General features: G+C 43.7%; 1 protein-coding gene across 14 annotated transcripts in view; it reads left to right on the top strand.

Annotated features, from left to right (window-relative positions):
• Positions 1 to 19,039, top strand: part of LOC133552572 (protocadherin gamma-A11-like) — a 255,083-nt gene that overhangs the window by 102,379 nt on the left and 133,665 nt on the right. The window contains exon 1 of one of the 14 annotated variants that reach the window (XM_061899824.1): positions 1,164 to 3,869. The exons of 8 other annotated variants lie outside the window; for them this stretch is intronic. In XM_061899824.1, the coding sequence (XP_061755808.1) occupies positions 1,467 to 3,869 (2,403 nt within the window). In that variant the 5' untranslated portion in view covers positions 1,164 to 1,466. Of the gene's footprint in view, positions 1 to 1,163; positions 3,870 to 11,753; positions 14,327 to 14,674; positions 17,556 to 19,039 lie in introns of those variants that run through there. 5 more of the 14 variants (XM_061899834.1, XM_061899828.1, XM_061899836.1 and 2 more) reach the window with 5 other exon arrangements.

Genomic DNA, 19,039 nt, shown 5'->3' with positions numbered 1-19,039 from the left:
AAAACCGTACAAAACAATTACTTTGTAAATTCAAAGTAACTCAAATAGAATGCAAACTATATATATATATATATATATATATATATATATATATATATATATATATATATATATATATATATATATATAATATATATATAATAAACAATGTGCAAAGCCATAGACTCACTCAATCTCAGTAAATAACTTAAATTTGGAACACAGCATCATCGTTTTCACAGATTTTGGTAGAGTGTTTTAATGTAGAGTTCTAAATCTTTTTTAAAGGCACAAAAAAACAGGTCGGGTATTGAGAAACTTACATTTATGAAAATAAAACTTAGCCAATAGTATAATGAGCTTGCAAAGGTAAAATTCATTTTCATTTTTTTTCAATACAGTGTAAAACCAAATATATATTATTTAATATATATTATTGTTTTAGTTGCTTAAGAGATATTCCTGGCTCTGAATTTGTTCATTGCTGTTTTTATGTTTTTGTGCATTACTTGTTGCCGTCATATTTAAGCGAACAGGTTACTCATCAGTTACTCAGTACTTGAGTAGTTTTTTCACAACATACTTTTCACTTTTACTCAATTAAATATTTGGGTGGCTACTCAAATATTGGGCGGTATAGCTCGGTTGGTAGAGTGGCCGTGCCAGCAACTTGAGGGTTGCAGGTTTGATTCCCGCTTCCGCCATCCTAGTCACTGCCGTTGTGTCCTTGGGCAAGACACTTTACCCACCTGCTCCCGGTGCCACCCACACTGGTTTAAATGGAACTTAGATATTGGGTTTCACTATGTAAAGCGCTTTGAGTCACTAGAGAAAAGCGCTATATAAATATAATTCACTTCACTTCTTTGATTTGACTTGAGTAATACATCTCTAAAGTATCAGTACTCTTACGTGAGTACAATTTCTGGCTACTCTACCCACCTCTTGATTATAATACCATCGTCAACCATATTTTGTTACATTTCATGTGAATGTTGCCATGACAGCAGGACTTATATTGAAGTGTAAGTATTGGTGAAGTGATGCCAATTATATTTACATATTTCTCTAGTGCTTTACATAGTGAAACCCATGATCTAAGTTAGATTTATAAACCAGGGAGGGCTCACACACTTCTGTTACCTGACAGTGATGCGTTTTGTGTTCCATTTGAAACATCCTTCAGCATGAGTTGTTGCTGTATTTTCTCATTGGTCCTGCAGTTTCACATGTTGGACTCTTAGGGACGCTGTAGTCCGTGATGTGGCTGACACAGCAGCCCTGCCTCCATTAAAAGAAGACAGCCTACTAAGAGAAAAAGGCAAACCACAGGAAGAGACGCTTTGGACCGCAGCATACAACCTCGCCGGGACTATTTTGTGACATTTTTTTGAGGAATAACAGACCCGATCCACTCGTTGTTGGGATATATTGTCTTTTGGATTCGTTTTAGGCAGCACTGAGGTGTGTTTTCTGTCCTGAACGTGATGCCAAGGAGAACAATGAGACGGCAAGGAGTGTTTTTCATCTCCCTGCTGTTCATCGGCGCTGTGTCCGCGCAGATCAACTATTCCATCCGTGAGGAAATGCAAGTGGGCTCCTTAGTGGGACAAATAGACGAGGATTTGGGTATGGGCGCGCAGAGACTGAAGGCACGCAATGCTCGTGTTTATTTTGGGGACAGCAAACAATACATGGAGCTGAATAAAGACAGGGGCGTTCTCCTCATCAAGGAACGAATAGACCGAGAGGCTCTGTGCGCGCAGTCGGCGCCTTGCGCGCTGCACTTTCAGATCATTCTAGAGAACCCCATTGAGTTTTTTCAAATAATTGTGGCGCTTGTCGACATCAACGACCACGCCCCTGCCTTCGAGAAGGGCGACATTAAATTCAAAATAAGCGAATCTGCAGTGATAGGCTCGAGATTTGATTTGGAACCGGCTGTGGATCTTGATGTCGGAATGAATGGACTGCAATCGTACGTTCTAGAACCGTCTGATAATTTTGCATTAAAGCTGCACGATCAGGCAGACGGCTCCAGGAGCGTCGAGATGGTTTTGAAGCAAAGTCTGGACAGGGAGAAAAAGGAGCATTTGCGTCTTGTGCTGACGGCTGTCGATGGAGGAGAGCCGCAGTTGTCTGGCACCATGCAGATTCTTATCACCGTCTTAGACGCCAACGACAACGCACCCGTGTTTACTAAACCTGTTTATAAAGCTACAGTTGCAGAAAACACCCCCAAAGGCACCGTCGTGACAGTAGTCAGCGCGTCAGATGCTGATCACGGAGCTAATAGTAAAATAATATATTCAATCAGAAATACCATGGGTGACGTAAAACATTTGTTTAACATGAATGAGCACAGTGGTGAAGTCACGCTGATTGGAAATGTAGACTATGAAAAATCACGCAACTATCAAATTAATGTGCGTGCAAGTGACGATGGCGGACTGACGGACAGCTGCAAGGTAATCGTGGACGTTGTGGACGTGAATGACAACAGCCCGCTGATCAACGTCATGTCCAAGACAAATGTCATATCCGAGGACGTCCCAAGTGAAACCGTAGTGACGATTATTAATGTTCACGATCAAGATGATGGCGAGAATGGAAAAGTGGAGTGTGCGATAAATCAAAATATCCCCTTCGTATTAAAGTCAACTGATACTGATTTCTACAGCTTGGTGACGGACGGTGAATTAGACCGAGAGAGGTCAAGTGAGTATAACATCACAGTGATGTGCTCTGATGAGGGAGTGCCCTCCCTCTCCAGCAGCGTCACTCTCACCTTACACATCTCAGATGTGAACGACAACGCACCTGTCTTTGAGAGGAGCTCCTATGAGGCCTCCATTGTAGAAAACAACACTCCAGGTCTTTCTATATTCACCGTGAAAGCCAGAGACGCTGACTGGAACCAGAACGCTCGCCTCTCTTACATGCTGGAGGACTCCTCTGTTAACGGAGTGGCGGTCTCCTCATATGTGTCTGTTAGTGCTGATAGTGGAGTCATCCATGCAGTGCGCTCTTTTGACTACGAGCACCTGAAGGAGTTTAATTTCCGCGTCAGAGCTCAGGATGGAGGTTCTCCTCCTCTCAGCAGCAACGTGAGCGTCCGCGTCCTGATCCAGGACCAGAACGACAACGCCCCCCAGGTCCTGTACCCGGTCCAGACGGGCGGCTCGGTGCTGGCTGAAATGGTGCCTCGTTCAGCGGATGTGGGCTATCTGGTGACTAAAGTGGTGGCTGTGGATGTGGACTCTGGACAGAACGCCTGGCTCTCCTATAAAGTGCAGAAAGCCACAGACAGGGCGCTGTTTGAAGTGGGCCTACACAATGGAGAAATAAGAACTGTCCGCCAAGTCACTGATAAAGATGGCGTCAAACAAAGACTGAGTGTTCTAGTGGAGGACAACGGGCAGCCCTCTCGTTCAGCTACAGTCATTGTTAACGTGGCGGTGGCGGACAGCTTCCCTGAAGTGCTGTCAGAGTTCACTGACTTTAGCATGCACGACAAGGAGTACAATGACAAGCTGACTTTTTACTTAGTCTTGGCTTTGGCTGTGGTCTCCTTCCTCTTCATCACCTGCTTGCTGCTCATCATATCAGTCAAAGTGTACAGGTGGAGACAGTCTCGCGTCCTGTACCACTCCAACCTCCCTGTCATTCCATATTATCCACCACGTTACTCAGACACTTTGGGGACAGGGACTCTCCAACACGTGTACAATTACGAGGTGTGCAGGACCAGCGACTCCAGAAAAAGTGACTTGAAGTTGGACAGAGCTGCTAGTCACAACGTGCTGGTGATGGACCCCAGTTCTACAGGAACCATGCAGAAGATACACAGTGAAAGGAACATCCTGGATGAACCTGACTCTCCTTTAGAGGTTGGTCACTTGTGTTTTATTTGAGTTTTACACTAAATGTTGGTATTTACCTGTCGTATGGTTGTGAATAACTCAAAATCCACATGAGCTGTGGATTTTTTCTATCAGTTATTTCCTTATTTGGTGTATAAATATAGGCGGAGGCTGTGTCTTGGTGTAGGTTTAATGTTGTCCAATACACTTTTTACACATGGCGGTTCAAACATTGCTATGAGATATTCAAAGCTTGGGAAAATATATTGTTGTACTACTCCGTTTTAAATTTCTCCACAATTTTTATCTGACAAGTTTTGTGAGCTCCTTGGACGTCTTGATGTTTGCTTTTTTTTTTTTCTCAATAAACTTCTGAGGCCATCACATAACAGCTGCATCTTTTCTGAGGTTGGATTAAATACAGCTGGATTTAATTGAACTATAATGTCAATATGTGATCATTCAGCAATCATCAGACACACTTTTTCAGTTTTTTTATTCCATCTGAAAACACAATTGTCCTTTGACTTTACAATTTTGTGACAGCCTGTGTTGTTCTTTTATAAAAAATTACAATAAATGATATTTACATTCCTAGTTGTGACGTTGTGAGGGGTTCCGGTTTGGTGACCGCAGGATTAGGTCTCTGCTTTTTGCAGATGATGTGGTCCTGATGGCTTCATCCGACCGGGATCTTCAGCTCTCGCTGGATCGGTTCGCAGCCGAGTGTGAAGCGACCGGAATGAGAATCAGCACCTCCAAGTCCGAGTCCATGGTTCTCGCCCAGAAAAGGGTGGAATGCCATCTCCGGGTTGGGGAGGAGACCCTGCCCCAAGTGGAGGAGTTCAAGTACCTAGGAGTCTTGTTCACGAGTGGGGGAAGAGTGGATCATGAGATCGACAGGCGGATCGGTGCGGCGTCTTCAGTAATGCGGACGTTGTACCGATCCGTTGTGGTGAAGAAAGAGCTGAGCCGGAAGGCAAAGCTCTCAATTTACCGGTCGATCTACGTTCCCATCCTCACCTATGGTCATGAGCTTTGGGTCATGACCGAAAGGATAAGATCACGGGTACAAGCGGCCGAAATGAGTTTCCTCCGCCGTGTGGCGGGTCTCTCCCTTAGAGATAGGGTGAGAAGCTCTGCCATCCGGGAGGAACTCAAAGTAAAGCCGCTGCTCCTTCACATGGAGAGGAGCCAGATGAGGTGGTTCGGGCATCTGGTCAGGATGCCACCCGAACGCCTCCCTAGGGAGGTGTTTAGGGGACGTCCAACCGGTAGGAGGCCACGGGGAAGACCCAGGACACGTTGGGAAGACTATGTCTCCCGGCTGGCCTGGGAACGCCTCGGGATCCCCCGGGAAAAGAGCGAAGTCTGGGTTTTCCTGCTTAGGCTGTTGCCCCCGCAACCCGACCTCGGATAAGCGGAAGAAGATGGATGGATGGATGGATGGATGGGTTGTGACGTAGAAAATGTGGAACACTTCAAAATATATGAATATTTTACTAGCCACTGTTTATACATGCAGGCTCTTGCTACTGCATGATGTCATCTTTGTGGTAGTCTTAACCTGAATGTCCTTCAGAGGTTGGTCACTTGTGTTTTATTTAAGTTATAATAACTGTTTTTATTTGCCTGTACTAACTAAAAGTGCATGGTTGTAGATAACCACAACATACTCAACCCGGTATAATCATAGCTGTTTACAATGTTATCAATGCGGATACTTACAGCACAATATTCCATAGTAAGACTTTTACATACAACCGGAAATGTTATGCTCATTTTTATCCTAGCTTGTAAAGATGAGTAACTTGAAAAGCATATTTTACCTTGACATCAAGATAAATCAGAGAACTATTTCATCAGCAGATATACTATAACTGAATTATAGTCACCAGCCCAAAACTTTAGATAATGCAATTGACATCTGCTTTGTGTAGTTATTGTTGCTTTTGACTTGTGTTGTTATACTCATACACCAGGAGTGGCCACACTTTTTCTTCAGGCGAGCTACTTTTCAATTGACCAACTCGAGGGGATCTACCTCATTTATATATGTCATTTATATTTATTTATTTATGAAAGAGACATTTTTGTAAACAAGTTAAATGTGTTTAATGATAATACAAGCATGTGTAACACATATAGATGTCTTTCTTTCACGAAGACAAGAATATAAGTTGGTGTATTACCTGATTCTGATGACTTGCATTGATTGGAATCAGACAGCAATGATGATAACGCCCACATTTTCAAATGGAGGAGAAAAAAAGTTGTCCTTTCCGTACAATACCACATGAAAGTGGTTGGTTTTTGGCATCTAATTCATCCAGCTTCCATACACTTTACAAGAAAAACATTGGCGGCAAATTCCGTAGCTTGCTTGATTGACATTCACGGCACCCGAGGGTCTTGTGAGATGACGCTGGCTGCTGCCAGTTCATTATTATGAAAAAATGACAGAGAGGAAGGCGAGAAACACTTTTTATTTCAACAGACTTTTGCGCCGTCCCTTCCGTCAAAACTCTAAAGGCCGACTGCACATTTCCTATCTTCACACTAAAAGCCCTGCTTCATGCTGCCTGCGCTAACTAAATAAGAGTCTCGGAAAGCTGGCGTGCACAAGTGATGTGCACGCCAGCTTTCTGAGGGATCGCTTGTGCACGGCAGTTTTCCGAGACTCTGTATTTAGTTAGCGCAGGCAGCATGAAGCAGTTCTTTTATTGTGAAGATAGGAAATGTGCAGTCGGCCTTTAGAGTTTTGACGGAAGGTACGGCGCGAGAGTCTGTTGAAATAAAAAGTGTTTCTCGCCTTCCTCTCGGTCATATTTTCATAATAATGATCTTGCAGCAGCCAGCGTCATCTCACAAGACCCTCCGGTACCGTGAATGTCATTTAAGTGACGTCTTGGTGAAGATTGATGATCACTAATTTTTAGGTCTATTTTTTTTAAAAGCCTGGCTGGAGATCGACTGACACACCCCCCGCGGTCGACTGGTAGCTCGCGATCGACGTAATGGGCACCCCTGGCATACACTATTCGGCCCTAAAATACATTTGCTTAGCTCATTAGGAAACAGTACAAACACTGCATGAAAAAAATATGTCTTCACGAAGACAAAAATGCTCATTTATACTGATACAACTTTTAAAACATTATGACAGTGTAAATCTAGTTTTTGGTTTGCAGTGTGGTTCATATCATACTGACATGTGTGTTGAATACTTTGACTCCTAAGTTTCAGTTTCAAGTTTTATTTTTGTAACAATTACAATAGTAGTGAATATCATCATTTAAAGATGTTGGTACGTGAAAGGGTCCCCCAAATAAGCTAGAAGAAGCTTTTGACAGGGGGTCCAGAGGACAGTATATACATGGAATGATGAAACATGAAACATGGTAGCAAGCACAACAACAATAAAAACAACAACGCTATATGATAAACACTAGATAATAGTACCAAAGCAAGCATACACATACATACATACATTCATTCAACCATGCAAAACCCAACAGTAGTCTACCCCACATGAGGCATTAAAGGGGAACAATATCACAATTTCAAAAGGGTTAAAAACAATAAAAATCAATTCCCAGTGGCTTGTTGTATTTTTTTAATTTTTTTCAAAATTTTACCGGTCTCGGAATATCCCTAAATAAAGCTTTAAAGGGCGTTATTTTTGCTCTCTGCGAAGACACTGGCCATTTCCCTGTGACGTCATACAGTGCTGCCAATGTAAAAAAAACAATGGGAATACCACAGCAAGATATAGCGACATTAGCTCGGATTCAAACTCGGATTTCAGCGACTTAAGCGATTCAACATATTACGCACGTATTTAAACAGATGGTTGGAGTATGAAAATATTGAAGAAGAAACTGAAGCTATTGAGCGAATAGCTATTGACGCTATTCATAGCCATAGCATGGCCGAATAGCTGCGTTAGCATCGCCGGTAAAATGTACGGACCAAACGATCAGGACTTTCGCATCTCGTGACACTGGAGCAACTTAAATCCGTCGATTGGTAAGTGTTTTTTTCGCATTAAATGTGGGTGGAAGGAAACGGAATATAGTTCCAAATGCATCTGCAGGTTATCCATACATCTCTGTACCATATCTGCTTTAGCACCGCCGGTAAATAGCATGTTAGCATCGATTAGCTGGCAGTGAACATCAACAACACTCACCTTTGTGATTTCGTTGACTATTGTTACAAATGCATCTGCAGGTTATCCATACATCTCTGTGCCATGTCTGCTTTAGCACCGCCGGTAAATAGCATGTTAGCATCGATTAGCGTAGCATGTTAGCATCGATTAGCTGGCAGTCACGCCGCAACCAAATATGTCAGATTAGCACATAAGTCAACAACATCAACAAAACTGACCTTTGTGATTTCGTTGACTATCGTTGCAAATGCATCTGCAGGTTATCCATACATCTCTGTGCCATGTCTGCTTTAGCACCGCCGGTAAATAGCATGTTAGCATCGATTAGCGTAGCATGTTAGCATCGATTAGCTGGCAGTCACGCCGCAACCAAATATGTCAGATTAACACATAAGTCAACAACATCAACAAACTCACCTTTGTGATTTCGTTGACTTTATCGTTGCAAATGCATCTGCAGGTTATCCATACATCTCTGTGCCATGTCTGCCTTAGCATCGCCGGTCAAATGTGGAGACACTCTGGCACATTCAATGGGGGTCTGGCGGCAGACACTTTGGCATCTCCGGGCCAGTGGTGCAACTTGAATCCCTCCCTGTTAGTGTTGTTACATCCTCCGACAACACACCGTCGAGGCATGATGTCTCCAAGGTTCCAAAAAATAGTCAAAAAAACGGAAAATAACAGAGCTGAGACCCGGTATTTGTAATGTGTTGAAAATGAAAATGGCGGCTGTGTTACCTCGGCGACGTCACATTCTGACGCCATCGCCTCCAGAGCGATAAACAGAAAGGCGTTTAATTCGCCAAAATTCACCCATTTAGAGTTCGGAAATCGGTTAAAAAAATAGATGGTCTTTTTTCTGCACCATCAAGGTATATATTGACGCTTACATCGGTCTGCTGATAATGTTCCCCTTTAAAAATAGGTAAGTTTTCAGTTTCTTTTTGAAGTTGGAGAATGAATACAGCATCTTGAGCCTCTCATTAAGCTGGTTCCAAATATTTGGTCTCCTTCGTACAACACTTCGAGCGGTACAAGCCTGTAAACGATGTTTACCTGATATCAGATGTAAGTTACGAGTGTTGTGGGCATGCTGGGGATGGTAGATAGGAACCAAGCTACAAAGCCTAAGATTCAGCCTGTAAACGACTTGATAGGTTAAACAAGCATTTTGATAAATATTGAACTCTGTCAGTCTTAAGAGATGATATTTATGGAATAGATGTCAAGTGGGGGCTTTAAACTTGGACCGCATGATTCTCTTTTGCATGTATTCTAATTTGTGCCATGTTGCTAAAGCTCAAACTTTAGTTTTTTGGTCGGCAATGAATAGAATATGAGTCCCCTGTCTTACTTAAAGCTGAACATATATCATTTTGGGCCGTGTCGAGATTAAAGTATTGTCACAAACTCAACATTTTGTAATGCGATCCAACTCCACACATGTTCTCATTTGAGCAATGTTTTTCAACCACTGTGCCGCGGCACACTAGTGTGCCGTTAGATATTGTCTGGTGTGCCGTGGCGAATGATGCAACCTCACCTAATTGGTCCCAAAACATTTTTTTTTTGCAAATGAATAATTATAATCTGCGAATACTGTGCCGTTCCTTGGTGTCCGTGCTGTGTAGAACTTGACTGTAGAACTGTGATCCCAATATACAGACCACAGCGTGCAGGTAAAAAAAAAAGGTATGTAATGCCTAAGCCAAAAATGAACGAAAGGAAAAGGCAATAAAGCATAGGGAATGCAATGTAAAATGACAGTAAAACTGAACTGGTTACAAAGTAAACAGAAACAGAATACTGGACGACAGCAAAAACTTGCAGCGTGTGGAGCAGAGACGGATGGCGTCCACAAAGTACATCCGTGCATGACATGGCAGTCAACAATGTGCCCACAAAGAAGAATAGCAAAAACTTCAATAGCCTTGCTTGCTAATGCAAAGCAGGTGCGGGGAATAGCGCTCAAAGGAAGACATAAAACTGCTACAGGAAAACACCGAAATAACAGCACAAAACAAGAACTAAAGCACTACACACAGGAAAACACCAAAAAACTCAAAATAAGGCACGAGGAGGACCTGGTGGAGTTTCATTTTTTTAACGTTTTCTGCTGGTGCCGGATTTTTAAAAGGAAAAAAGTGTGCCTTGTCTCAAAAAAGGATGAAAAACACTGCATTAGAGAATAATATCTAAAAGGCATCAGCACCAAGGACAGAGACAGTTTATGGTGAAACTGGAATATTTTCGTTCCATTGTGTTTTCTCTGATAATTTTTTTGAGTTCTAAAAGGCATCAGCACCAAGGACAGAGACAGTTTATGGTGAAACTGGAATATTTTCGTTCCATTGTTTTCTCTGATAATTTTTTGAGTTCTAAAAGGCATCAGCACCAAGGACAGAAACAATTTATGGTGAAACTGGAATATTTTCGTTCCATTGTGTTTTCTCTGATAATTTTTTGAGTTCTAAAAGGCATCAGCACCAAGGACAGAGACAGTTTATGGTGAAACTGGAATATTTTCGTTCCATTGTGTTTTCTCTGATAATTTTTTGAGTTCTAAAAGGCATCAATCAGCACCAAGGACAGAGACAGTTTATGGTGAAACTGGAATATTTTCGTTCCATTGTGTTTTCTCTGATAATTTTCTGAGTTCTAAAAGGCATCAGAACCAAGGACAGGGACAGTTTATGGTGAAACTGGAATATTTTCGTTCCATTGTGTTTTCTCTGATAATTTTTTTGAGTTCTAAAAGGCATCAGCACCAAGGACAGAGACAGTTTATGGTGAAACTGGAATATTTTCGTTCCATTGTGTCTTGTCTGATAATTTTTGGAGTTCTAAAAGGCATCAGAACCAAGGACAGGGACAGTTTATGGTGAAACTGGAATATTTTCGTTCCATTGTGTTTTCTCTGATAATTTTTGGAGTTCTAAAAGGCATCAGAACCAAGGACAGGGACAGTTTGTGGTGAAACTGGAATATTTTCGTTCCATTATGTTTTCTCTGATAATTTTTTTGAGTTCTAAAAGGCATCAGAACCAAGGACAGGGACAGTTTATGGTGAAACTGGAATGATTTCGTTCCATTGTGTTTTCTCTGATAATTTTTTGAGTTCTAAAAGGCATCAGCACCAAGGACAGGGACAGTTTATGGTGAAACTGGAATATTTTCGTTCCATTGTGTTTTCTCTGATAATTTTTTTGAGTTCTAAAAGGCATCAGCACCAAGGACAGAGACAGTTTATGGTGAAACTGGAATATTTTCGTTCCATCGTGTCTTGTCTGATAATTTTTGGAGTTCTAAAAGGCATCAGAACCAAGGACAGGGACAGTTTATGGTGAAACTGGAATGATTTCGTTCCATTGTGTTTTCTCTGATAATTTTTTGAGTTCTAAAAGGCATCAGCACCAAGGACAGAGACAGTTTATGGTGAAACTGGAATATTTTCGTTCCATTGTGTTTTCTCTGATAATTTTTTGAGTTCTAAAAGGCATCAGCACCAAGGACAGAGACAGTTTATGGTGAAACTGGAATATTTTCGTTCCATTATGTTTTCTCTGATAATTTTTTGAGCAATAATAACAATATATATTGGGTAAATACTTCCTTTTCTTTATGGCTTATAGTTGGGTTTGGACTACATTTATAGACAAGTGCAGTTTTACGTTTGGACTCTAAGGGACGCTATTGGCTTTTTTTTGGTGTCAGTTCTGCAGCCGCCCTTGCTGTGCCGCCCATCATCTCCGTGCATTTAAACAAAAAGAGAGAGCAAGCAGTCACAGTAGACGTTGCGCCGTCCGTGTGGTGATATTGGGGGACTATTTATATTATCACTGGATTTATTCTCACGCGTGGATTCATATTTTTCTTTCAAAAAAGGACACCACCAGGACCGGTACTCAACATAGCAGACACAATGAGACGGCAAGTACTGTTGTTTATGTGGCTCCTCTCGCCCAGCTTTGTGCACAGCCAGGTCAGCTATTCCATCCCTGAGGAAATGGCGCCCGGCTCCTTCGTTGGTAACATTGCTCAGGATTTAGGCTTGGATGCAAAAAGGCTGAAAACAGGCAAGGCTCGTGTTTTTATGCGAGATGGTGCAGAATACATTGCTTTAAACCGAGAACAAGGAACCCTGATTATAAAGGAGAAGGTAGACAGGGAGGCTCTTTGTGCGCAAACGGCACCGTGCGCTTTGCATTGTCAGATTATTTTAGAGAACCCCATGGAATTCTACAGCGTTAATATTGAAATAAACGATATAAATGATAACCATCCTTTGTTTGAAACAAGCCAGCTCTATTTCAACATTAGCGAGTTTACTGCTAGTGGTGCAACATTTATTTTGGACAAAGCGATTGATTTTGACGTGGGAGAAAACGGCTTAAAACGCTACTTTTTGACGCCGACTAGCGCATTCTCCCTCAAAGACAGCCAGCTTGACGCCGGTAAAAGCGTGGAGATGTTGTTGCACACGCCGCTGGACAGAGAGAAAAATGAGCATTTGTCTCTCATCCTCACGGCAGTAGATGGAGGAGAGCCACAGTTGTCCGGAACAATGCAGATCCACATCGCGGTGTTAGACGCTAACGACAACGCTCCTGTCTTCACACAGCGTGTTTATAAAGCTTCTGTTAAAGAAAACGCAGCAAAGGGAACAGTAGTTGTGTCAGTAAAAGCCACAGACGCTGACCACGGCTCAAATGGGGAAATAATTTATTCCATTTCAAGTTCGCTCGATCACGCCCGGGGTTTGTTTGAAGTGAACAGGAACACTGGCGATGTCACTCTGGTCGGAAAAGTGGATTATGAAAAGGCAGCGAGTGTTGAAATTGATATTCGAGCAAGTGATGGTGGAGGACTAAGTGGCTCTTGCAAAGTAAAAGTAGATGTTTTGGACACAAATGACAACAAACCTGTAATTCATATCATGTCCAAATCAAATGTGATTTCGGAGGATGCTGAAATGAACACGGTGGTCACCATAATAAACGTTAACGATGCAGATTCTGAAGAGAATGGCAAAGTGTATTGTTCCATTAGTGATCATTTACATTTTGCATTAAAGTCCACATCCGACAATTTCTACAGTTTAGTGACGGACGGTGAATTAGACCGAGAGAGGTCAAGTGAGTATAACATCACAGTGATGTGCTCTGATGAGGGAGTGCCCTCCCTCTCCAGCAGCGTCACTCTCACCTTACACATCTCAGATGTGAACGACAACGCACCTGTCTTTGAGAGGAGCTCCTATGAGGCCTCCATTGTAGAAAACAACACTCCAGGTCTTTCTATATTCACCGTGAAAGCCAGAGACGCTGACTGGAACCAGAACGCTCGCCTCTCTTACATGCTGGAGGACTCCTCTGTTAACGGAGTGGCGGTCTCCTCATATGTGTCTGTTAGTGCTGATAGTGGAGTCATCCATGCAGTGCGCTCTTTTGACTACGAGCACCTGAAAGAGTTTAATTTCCGCGTCAGAGCTCAGGATGGAGGTTCTCCTCCTCTCAGCAGCAACGTGAGCGTCCGCGTCCTGATCCAGGACCAGAACGACAACGCCCCCCAGGTCCTGTACCCGGTCCAGACGGGCGGCTCGGTGCTGGCTGAAATGGTGCCTCGTTCAGCAGATGTGGGCTATCTGGTGACTAAAGTGGTGGCTGTGGATGTGGACTCTGGACAGAACGCCTGGCTCTCCTATAAAGTGCAGAAAGCCACAGACAGGGCGCTGTTTGAAGTGGGCCTACACAATGGAGAAATAAGAACTGTCCGCCAAGTCACTGATAAAGATGGCGTCAAACAAAGACTGAGTGTTCTAGTGGAGGACAACGGGCAGCCCTCTCGTTCAGCTACAGTCATTGTTAACGTGGCGGTGGCGGACAGCTTCCCTGAAGTGCTGTCAGAGTTCACTGACTTTAGCATGCACGACAAGGAGTACAATGACAAGCTGACTTTTTACTTAGTCTTGGCTTTGGCTGTGGTCTCCTTCCTCTTCATCACCTGCTTGCTGCTCATCATATCAGTCAAAGTGTACAGGTGGAGACAGTCTCGCGTCCTGTACCACTCCAACCTCCCTGTCATTCCATATTATCCACCACGTTACTCAGACACTTTGGGGACAGGGACTCTCCAACACGTGTACAATTACGAGGTGTGCAGGACCAGCGACTCCAGAAAAAGTGACTTGAAGTTGGACAGAGCTGCTAGTCACAACGTGCTGGTGATGGACCCCAGTTCTACAGGAACCATGCAGAAGATACACAGTGAAAGGAACATCATGGATGAACCTGACTCTCCTCTAGAGGTTAGCATGTTTTAAAATGGGTTTATTTTTTTATGTTTTTCTTGACAACAAACTATAGGTTGATTGGCAACACTAAATGGTCCCTAGTGTGTGAATGTTGTCCGTCTATCTGTGTTGGCCCTGCAATGAGGTGGCGACTTGTCCAGGTCGTACCCCGCCTTACGCTTGATTGTAGCTGAGATAGGCACCAGCGACCCCAAAAGGAATAAACGGTGGAAAATGGATGGATGGATGGATGACAACAAACATACTATGCCTCCTGATATTTCAGTACTCTGGACAGCGACACTAGACTTTCTTTCTTTTTTCCCCCCTCACAATACCTACGTTGTTGTTGTTTTTTTGTTGTTTTTTTATAAATTCACACATCCATTCAATGTCTTTTGTTTGCCCTGATAAAACATCACTTTTAAATATTAATTGACTGAAATAAGTGCCAGTTATGAGTCAAAATAGCACGTTATCAAGGCATATTACATATTTACATTTTAGTCAACAGCTTTTTTCATAGTAGCTCATAAAATAAAAAGGCTTATATATTTTTTTAAGCCCTTCTCCATGCAGTTACACGATGTAACCTGTGGAGGTCGCTGTTCTCCGCGTCTTGAATGTTTAGGGTTTAGACTTACTCCAACGCACCCTCCGTGAGCTCGCAGTACGGAAAGGACAACGACACGTAATGCAGGCTCCATGATAGATGAAAAGAAAAAATACCATCGGATTATTACCCTGGAATATTTTCATAGTCATTTGGATTTCATCCGAGCTTGGCTTTGTTGCGTAATTGCGGCGCAAACCGGGCGCAGTGACCACATTTGGGGCTTCGACGCAGGCGCATTGTTGAACAATGAGCCCGCAAGTGCTGCCGTTTTTTTTCCTGCTCTGCCTCGCTCCGGTGCTCGGACATGTCAGCTACAGCATCCCGGAGGAGATGACCAAAGGATCCTTCATCGGCAACATAGCTCAGGATTTGGGTCTGGATGTTAAACGCTTACAAGGAGGGAGAGCTCGCATTCACACGGGAGGCAGCGCCGATTACGTCCAGCTGGACAAGAGTAAAGGCGTGCTGGTTATCAAAGAGAGGATGGATCGAGAAGCTGTTTGTGGTCGGACCACGCCTTGTGTGCTGCATTTTCAGATCGCGTTAGAACAACCCATTGAAATATTCCCTGTGACTGTGGAGATCACGGATATTAACGACAACGAGCCCATGTTTGAGAAGGAAGGGAGGGTGTTGGAGATCAGCGAGTCTGCTGTCGTGGGCTCCAAATTCATGCTGGAGAAGGCGGTAGACCCTGATATTGGTTTGAATGGTCTTCAGAGCTACACGCTGCAACCTAATGATCATTTTGTGCTTAAATTACACAGGCAGTCTGACAGTGGTAAGAAAGTGGAAATGATTTTACAGAAGCCTTTAGACAGAGAAAGAGACGAGTTTGTGACGCTTTTGTTAACCGCGCAAGATGGAGGAGAGCCGCAGAGGTCAGGAACAATGCAAATTCAAATTAAAGTGCTGGATGCTAATGATAATGCTCCTGTTTTCACACAAAATGTTTATAAAGCGAGCATAAAGGAAAATTCCCCTTCTGGTACATTAATTACTAAAGTGAGTGCTTCTGATGCAGACAAAGGCTCAAATGGTGAAGTCAGTTATGTGATTGAAAACAGCATGAGCAGCATTTCCAAATTATTTCATATTACTGAAGATGGGGGTTTCATTTTGAAAGGACATATTGATTACGAGAAAGCCCAAAAATATGAGATTGATATTGAGGCGGTTGATCAAGGAGGTCTGTCTGACTCCAGCAAGGTGATTATTGACGTAGGCGATATAAATGACAACGCTCCTGTCATTAAAATGATTTCATCATCCACCTCAGTGGAAGAGAATATGCCTGCCAGCACCGTCATAGCGGTGATGAGTGTGAACGATCCAGATTCTGAAGAAAACGGCCGAGTAAGTTGTGCGATTAATGAAAATATACCATTTAAAGTTGTATCTTCAAGTAGTTTTTACAGTATTGTAGTGGACGGTGAATTAGACCGAGAGAGGTCAAGTGAGTATAACATCACAGTGATGTGCTCTGATGAGGGAGTGCCCTCCCTCTCCAGCAGCGTCACTCTCACCTTACACATCTCAGATGTGAACGACAACGCACCTGTCTTTGAGAGGAGCTCCTATGAGGCCTCCATTGTAGAAAACAACACTCCAGGTCTTTCTATATTCACCGTGAAAGCCAGAGACGCTGACTGGAACCAGAACGCTCGCCTCTCTTACATGCTGGAGGACTCCTCTGTTAACGGAGTGGCGGTCTCCTCATATGTGTCTGTTAGTGCTGATAGTGGAGTCATCCATGCAGTGCGCTCTTTTGACTACGAGCACCTGAAGGAGTTTAATTTCCGCGTCAGAGCTCAGGATGGAGGTTCTCCTCCTCTCAGCAGCAACGTGAGCGTCCGCGTCCTGATCCAGGACCAGAACGACAACGCCCCCCAGGTCCTGTACCCGGTCCAGACGGGCGGCTCGGTGCTGGCTGAAATGGTGCCTCGTTCAGCAGATGTGGGCTATCTGGTGACTAAAGTGGTGGCTGTGGATGTGGACTCTGGACAGAACGCCTGGCTCTCCTATAAAGTGCAGAAAGCCACAGACAGGGCGCTGTTTGAAGTGGGCCTACACAATGGAGAAATAAGAACTGTCCGCCAAGTCACTGATAAAGATGGCGTCAAACAAAGACTGAGTGTTCTAGTGGAGGACAACGGGCAGCCCTCTCGTTCAGCTACAGTCATTGTTAACGTGGCGGTGGCGGACAGCTTCCCTGAAGTGCTGTCAGAGTTCACTGACTTTAACATGCACGACAAGGAGTACAATGACAAGCTGACTTTTTACTTAGTCTTGGCTTTGGCTGTGGTCTCCTTCCTCTTCATCACCTGCTTGCTGCTCATCATATCAGTCAAAGTGTACAGGTGGAGACAGTCTCGCGTCCTGTACCACTCCAACCTCCCTGTCATTCCATATTATCCACCACGTTACTCAGACACTTTGGGGACAGGGACTCTCCAACACGTGTACAATTACGAGGTGTGCAGGACCAGCGACTCCAGAAAAAGTGACTTGAAGTTGGACAGAGCTGCTAGTCACAACGTGCTGGTGATGGACCCCAGTTCTACAGGAACCATGCAGAAGATACACAGTGAAAGGAACATCCTGGATGAACCTGACTCTCCTCTAGAGGTTAGACTTTGTTAATTATTCTACACAAATACCCAGGTATGCCTTGATATTTTATGTTGGCATTTGGCAAAAAATATATCATATACCAATCAAACATTATATCCATTTTAAAGAGTGCCTCAGTCTCACCTAATGAAACATCTCTTTGCACACTTGGCAGAAGTATTTATAACCACATTTGCGCTTATTTCTGTTGTACAAGCCCAAAGAGTATCGGTTTAGTTCATTTCCATCCATCCCTCCATTTTCTACCGCTTATTCCCTTTTGGGGTCGCGGGGGGCGCTGGCGCCTATCTCAGCTACAGTCGGGCGGAAGGTGGGGTACACCCTGGACAAGTCGCCACCTCATCGCAGGGCCAACACAGATAGACAGACAACATTCACACTCACATTCACACACTAGGGACCATTTTTAGTGTTGCCAATCAACTTATCCCCAGGTGCATGTCTTTGGAAGTGGGAGGAAGCCGGAGTACCCGGAGGGAACCCACGCATTCACGGGGAGAACATGCAAACTCCACACAGAAAGATCCTCAGCCTGGAATTGAACCCAGGACTGTAGGACCTTCGTATTGTGAGGCAGACGCACTAACCCCTCTTCCACCGTGAAGCCCGAGTATCGGTTTAGTTCATTTCCATCCATCCATCCATTTCTACCGCTTATTCCCTTTTGGGGTCGCGGGGGGCGCTGGCGCCTATCTCAGCTACAGTCGGGCGGAAGGCGGGGTACACCCTGGACAAGTCGCCACCTCATCGCAGGGCCAACACAGATAGACAGACAACATTCACACTCACATTCACACACTAGGGACCATTTAGTGTTGACAATCAACCTATCCCCAGGTGCATGTCTTTGGAGTTAATTTTGAACAAACAAAATTCACATAGCAATACATCTTCTTTACATGCCAAGTTTCTCTGTAATAAAGCTTGTTCAAACTTAACAACAAACAAATCTAAACAACTAAGGTTGTGCACCAAAGATTGCATCAGTTAAAATAGATCTATAGCAAGCGCAATCCATTGATGAAGTTAAAAAAGTTAAAGTACCAATGATTGTCACACACACACTACACTAAGTGTGGGGAATTTTGTCCTCTGCATTTGACCCATCCCCTTTGTTCACCCCCTGGGAGGTGAGGGGAGCAGTGAGCAGCAGCAGTGGCCGCGCCCAGGAATCATTTTTGGTGATTCAACCCCCAATTCCCACCCTTGATGCCGAGTGCCAAGCAGGGAGGTAATGGCTCCCATTTTTATAGTCTTTGGTATGACTCGGCCGGGGTTTGAACTCACAACCTACCCATCTCAGGGTTGACTCTCTAACCACTAAGCCACTGTGTTAGCCTTAATGCATATACAGTCGCACCTGTTTAATGGTTTGTGAAACCTGAAGGTGTTTTTATGTCTTTATTCAGCACATTTTACAGATTCATGCAAATTAGCACAGTTACGCAAATATGACTTTGGCCGTTGTGACAAAAACG

Source organism: Nerophis ophidion, linkage group LG05, assembly GCF_033978795.1.
Source record: "Nerophis ophidion isolate RoL-2023_Sa linkage group LG05, RoL_Noph_v1.0, whole genome shotgun sequence".
NCBI lineage: Eukaryota > Metazoa > Chordata > Actinopteri > Syngnathiformes > Syngnathidae > Nerophis > Nerophis ophidion.
Note: the sequence above shows the minus strand (reverse complement) of the source record. Positions and strands in the feature narration are given on the sequence as shown.